Source organism: Helianthus annuus, chromosome 17 (assembly GCF_002127325.2).
Source record: "Helianthus annuus cultivar XRQ/B chromosome 17, HanXRQr2.0-SUNRISE, whole genome shotgun sequence".
Classification (NCBI taxonomy): domain Eukaryota; kingdom Viridiplantae; phylum Streptophyta; class Magnoliopsida; order Asterales; family Asteraceae; genus Helianthus; species Helianthus annuus.
Window position 1 is genome coordinate 164,376,374 of NC_035449.2, and position 6,000 is coordinate 164,382,373.

Here is a 6,000-nt window from a genome sequence, read left to right on the forward strand (position 1 = left end):
TACTGTAACTACTTGATAGTATTTGAGTTAACCTTCTGTCAGCATAAACCTTTGTGTGATTTATGAATTATATATGCAAACAATCATGGATTCCACCTCCAAAAGTATATACTTTACTTAATTTGTACCCAATCACAATAACCATATCATTTATAATAATTTTTCATTCAATATATTAAAAAGTAAAAACTAATTAAGTACTAAAATACATATACACACATACGTTAATCATATACTAATACTAATTATGTCCCTTTCTCACTAGCGAATTTGCTAACAATTCTTAACTACTAATTAATTAGTTCTCTATGACAACATATAACCGTCACGAAAAGAATAATTAGTTTATAAGAAGATGAATTGATCAAGACATGTACTCCAGTTAAACCAGGACCGACGCTTTTGCCACATATCAATGGTGTTGATGATCTTGAAGCTTAGAGGGCGAAAGAGCGTTTAGTGTATGTACATAATAGGCTTTCAAGCCGACTAGCAATGTCAGCGTCTATATGGCCATTGCCAGCAAGCAGACGGAAATCCAGTACACTAGGAGTTGGTGATGACCCGATCTTCCTTTCTGTAACAATTAATGATATTAGATTATAAACCACAAATAAGATGTATCTTGATATATTTTATTTGCAACTATAACGAATCACCATATCAAGAAAGTTGTATTATAAAACTATATCGTGTGATGGGCTCACATGCATACCAGATTCAATAAAGCACCAACAAAAGCACAAAGCTTAAAGTATGACACCCTCTCTCAATAAACAAATAAACTAATAGTAGCATTTTACTAGTAAATATACAATATTGAAATAATACATGAGCATATTTAGATGAGATCCATTAAAACAATTTACTCATTAATAATAGGCACACCACCTTTGCATGATAATTTAAAAAACTGTACTAGAATCAAATACACAACTAGAAAACTGGATAACTGTGATCCAAATTTAACTCATACATAATTTAATTTAGTAGCATTTCTTTAGTAGTGGTAACTATAATATAAAGTTTGTGATCATATGATATCTAAGTACTAACCTTGGTAGCCATGGAAGTAAGCGAGATCGAAGGCGAAGATGTTGTACTTGTTGATAAAGCCGTCAGCCCAACATTATAAACCATCGTTCCGTCAGGTTTATAGAACCCGTAGTTCCTCTCGGATGTTGGGCCGGGCTTCATATCCTCGTTAAACAAAGCAAACACGTAAATCTCGAGCTTCATTTTCGGCCTCAGCGGAGTCCCTTCACCACTCATCTGTCTTTTTAACAAATTCCTATTGTAAATAGCAGCATTTTGTGGTGTTGCCCCAACTTCATTCGGGTCACCTTTTGATGGCCACCCAGTCTCCGAGACCCGAACCTCAATCCCACCAAACCCTAACTGAGCCATTGCGAATATAACCGCGTCTACTTGAGCATATAACATGTTGTCGTAATGCATATTAGTATGTGGGTCTATCATGCCCGAATTCGGGTTGAAAAGAGCATAATCTAAAGAAATTTTGTCAGGGCTATCTTTGTAAGCAAAATAAGGGTATGCATTGATCCAGAATGGCGCTTTCGTCATCGAAAGAAACTGTAACAGTTGTGTCATTATCGTTGTGAGCTCGGGTGCAAACATCCCTTCCGATGGTGGGTACGAATTCGCAAGAACCGCTAATGAAGATGGGGTGGACACTTGAATATATTGTTGCAACCCTAATTGAGTCAAAGCTTGTTGTATACTAACCATTGCTGGGACCAAATTATCCAACAGGGTCATGTCATCTCCAGTGAACACCTCGTTTCCAACTGCAATTCCTGTTATTAGATAAAATATATTAGTTATGATCTAATGTAATTATCTATATTATAATTTAAAGGATATATCATTTGTTTAATTTCTTTTGTAATTCTTGTGTTGTAACTAATATACTCATTGTATCCTTATATATAACTTATACCTTACGCGGTTTTCATTATTCTATTACCTGTAATTTTAGTCGCGGGAAGATATGGTTTTATATGCGTAGTCACCCATTGTAACGCTTGTTGCGGGTCCATTAATGTCGCGAGCATCTCGTTCTCCACTGTTACGATCAGCTCAACCCCGGAACCAGCAAATGCGTTTAAGACGTCGGGATTCGTGTCATAGATTCGAGTTTTTGTGACCTTTAGTGATTTCAGAAGCTGGAGAACTTTGCTTGGTGGTGGCAAATCGTTGCCAACTTGACCGTAGTTAATACCCAGTGATTCAACGAATGTAATCCCTATGAAAAAAAAAAAAAAACATTTTAACAAGTAGTTTCAAACAATGCCTAGAAACACTTAACATTCTCTAAACCATATATATAGAAATCTAAATAATTCTGAATATAATGACCAAAAAGTAATACCAATAAGGCTAATGCTAATCAAAGCTCTTAATTACGACTATGACATCAAGCGCTACATAATTTTTTTTTATTATATGTTCAAACATATTATTAATTATAATATAATTATAATGATCAATATATGGGCTCTGATTAATGGATCCCATAATAAAACTAAACAAACCTGATAAAGAAAGAACAACTCCAAGAACACATTGCACAGTGAAAACTGTTCTAAGACAAAGTTCCATATGTTTAGAGAGAGAAACAAAACTTAGAGAGAGAGAGAGAGAGAGGAGGGAAAATGAAGGTGGTGCTTAATTGCTTATATATATGTCTATGTAATGTATATATGGTTTTTGCAGTGGGTGAATTCTTTACTTGTTAGAAATTTGAAGGGTGATGAAGAGTTGAAGGAGGCTGAGACTTGAATTTGAGGTTGGGGGACTCTGTTTCCTCTTTAAGTACTTGTCCCAAAACATAAGCTAGATCACTTTATGGCCTTTACCAAAGTGTTTGGTGAATTGACAAATGTATCCACATACATCAGTTTCTTCACGTAAAAGTAATCGTAAATGGTGCTACTTTCTACACCCCCTATTTACTTTTTTCACCCCCCTCCTCTCACATACTTACAGGTGGGGCCTGCGTGGGACCGACAGTTTTCCTCTCACAAGGGGGGGGGGGGTGTAATCAGGAAGGAGGGGGGTGTATAGAATGGGCCAATTGTAAAATGTCATAATTAGTTACATATATATATTTTTTGGATATTATTTCAAAAGAGTGAAATAAATACAAGTAATGAATCAAATAATAAAAGTTACAGTACTACAAGATACATTTGGATTGAAAACTTACTTGAGAAGAAACATTAGGTTTTCTTGGTTAAAATGAAAAAAAAAGTTTCTTATATGGACAAAACTAGAAATAATTCGAATGTTGTTGTCTGATTAATTTTCTTTTTACGTATGATTTCAAGCACCACAAAACCTCAAATGTTTTAAAGGGTCGGAAGCTCCTAAACCAGCTCCATCTTCACGCCCTCTACCTGTCTACTTTGTATTGTTTCCTAAACAATTCATCCATCTCTTAAGCATCCAGAGCCGTGATATGTGGGTTTTAATAAGAGAGGGGTCTGTTTTGTAATATTTTGTAATAGAGGGACTATAGTTGTAAGTGGTTGGGCAGTTGTTAGTTAGGCAGTTAATGACTGTTATATACCGTTGTAATCAGTTGTAAGGATATCGAATAATTGAGCTAAAACTTCTGATTATTTCTTCCTCTCTTTTCTTCTCTGATTTCGTTCTTCAATTCCACCATGTATTATTGGTATCAGAGCCATCGATTCTCATCGGAGCTCTCATTCTTCCTTCCATTCTTCCGACGACTCTTTTCTTGCTCGTTGATTGATCATTCTCCGATCATTCAATTTTTGTACTCTGATCTTTTCAAACCCTGGGTTGATTATTGTTGATCAATCCAATCCAGCGATTATACTTTCATTTGATCTCTGCATAACAACAAATCATGACTACTACTAGAAGTCAAGCTGAAATCGAGAAAACAATTCAAAATCGTACAACTTCTTTACTGAAATTTGAAGCATTCATGGAGAAAACTGACAAGTCCTTTAATGATTTGAAACAATTAATGGATAAAATTGTCTTGAATCAAACAAATTATGGCCGACAATCAGCAGGTAATACACAATCTGAGACTTCAGGGTCTGTTAATACCAGAACAGAAAGACTGTATAGGATTGGAAAGATTGAATTCCCTAAGTCTGATGGTCAAGAAGTAGAAGACTGGATCTGCAAGTGCGAACACTTCTTTGATGTTGGTGAGACACGAGAAACCTTCAAGGTCAGGTATGCAGCCATTAATTTGGAAGGCAAGGCCATGAAATGGCACTCTTCATTCGTTAACAATTAACTAAACCCAAACAGAAGTAACATGGGCTGAATATTCAGGGAATGTGTTAGAAAGGTTTTCTACACATCAATATGGGGATGCAATGGGGGTTCTTACATCTACTGTTCAAACAGGGGATTTAGAGGAATATTGTGAGAGGTTTGATGAAAACTTGTTGAGGGTAAGCATTTGTGAAGAGTATGCTGTTAGCATATTTCTTAATGGGTTGAAGCCTGAATTGGCAGGCCCAGTAAGAATGTTTGAACCCAAGAACATGAAAGAAGCGTATAAGTTCTCTAAAAAGCAAGATTTGGCCAATAAGATTTTGTTACCAAAAAACAGACCTTATTCTAATCAAAATGGTAAATTCTATCCAAACCCAACACCTGTTTCTTCTTACAAACCTAACCCAGTTCTTAAACCACCAGTTAGCACTAATCATTTACCATTACTACCCTCACCCCCTTGAATCAAAGAATTTATCCTAACAAAAACAGATTGAACCTACCAAATAAAGAAATGGAAGCTAAAAGACTTAGAGGTGAATGCTTTTGGTGCACTGAAAAGTTTACATCAACCCATAAGTGTCCCAATAAACAACTTTATGTTTTGGAGATTGAGGATGATGAGGAAGGGGATATTGGTATTCAACAGGATTCTGAATCTGTTATTGATACCACCACCAATGATCCATTGATTTCAATCCATGCACTAACAGGAGTACCTTCTTTTTCAACTATGCAAGTGGTGGGCAATATTGGAACTAAAACCTTAAGAATCCTCACTGATTCAGGTTCCACACATAACTTTTTGGATGAAAAGTTGGCCATTAAGCTTAATTGCCAATTAGAAGACATCAATCCTATGAAGGTTGGGGTTGCCAATGGAATACCATTAATGTGTAAGAAGATATGCAGGAATTTTGAATGGCAGATGCAGGGTCTGTGGTTTAAAGCTGATGTGCTAGTCATATCATTGGCAAACTATGATATGGTTTTGGGTGTACAATGGCTTCTCCCACTTGGAGACATTGTATGGAACTTTAAGGATCTCACTATGCAGTTTAGAGTGGGAAATAAGTCCTATAAACTAAAGGGCAGTCACAGCAATAAGTTGTCCATATTTTCAATGGAAGTTATGAATCAATGGTTAACAAATGAGGATAGTTTTATTCAGGGTCATGTGTACAGTTTGAAAATGGAGACTCCTGATAGACAATTTCAGCATGAAACTTTGGTGTCTAATCCTGTAAGTCCTGAAGTTTTTGATAAACTTTTGAAAGAGTTTGATGATGTGTTTCAAACACCTACTAGTCTGCCACCTCATAGGGCTTTTGATCATAGAATTGTTTTGAAAGATGAATCTGTAACTATAAATCAAAAGCCTTATAGATACCAGTTGGCCCAAAAGGATGTTATTGAGAAAATGACTAAGGAATTAATGGACACTGGGGGTGATCAGGAACAGTGTCAGTTGTAGGATCGTTTTCAGACCTATTTGAATCGATCAGAAGAGTTCTTTGACAAAACAAGAGGCGGAAACTCATGTTTTGGTGCAATCTCAGCCATATTCACTTTTAACTGTTGTTTTATTGATCACTGAATCGATTACAAACTCTGACAACACTTCGGCAGCACTTCGTGGCAACCAGAATGACTTTGACCTAACAACTATTACTGATTTCGCTCCTAAGATCCTTATATATAGGTGTTCTGATT

At 36.0% G+C, this 6,000-nt stretch overlaps 1 protein-coding gene across 1 annotated transcript; it reads right to left on the minus strand.

Moving 5' to 3' along the window:
• Positions 1 to 149: 149 nt before the first annotated feature.
• Positions 150 to 2,803, minus strand: LOC110925713 (glucan endo-1,3-beta-glucosidase 11). The gene is made up of 4 exons (XM_022169581.2): positions 2,556 to 2,803; positions 1,988 to 2,266; positions 1,057 to 1,817; positions 150 to 577 (listed from the first exon to the last, which is right to left on the minus strand). Exons 1-4 carry the CDS (start codon positions 2,620 to 2,622, stop codon positions 506 to 508), a joined length of 1,179 nt encoding a protein of 392 aa, XP_022025273.1. The 5' UTR covers positions 2,623 to 2,803; the 3' UTR covers positions 150 to 505.
• Between the last annotated feature and the right edge of the window lie 3,197 nt (positions 2,804 to 6,000).

Coding starts and splice junctions, on each gene's coding strand:
- LOC110925713 (XM_022169581.2), bottom strand. CDS start 2,622: ATGGAACTTTGTCTTAGAACAGTTTTCACTGTGCAATGTGTTCTTGGA. Junction 1,818..1,987: donor TCCCGCGACTAAAATTACAG/GTAATAGAATAA, acceptor ATCTAATAACAG/GAATTGCAGTTGGAAACGAG. Junction 578..1,056: donor TTACTTCCATGGCTACCAAG/GTTAGTACTTAG, acceptor TAATTGTTACAG/AAAGGAAGATCGGGTCATCA.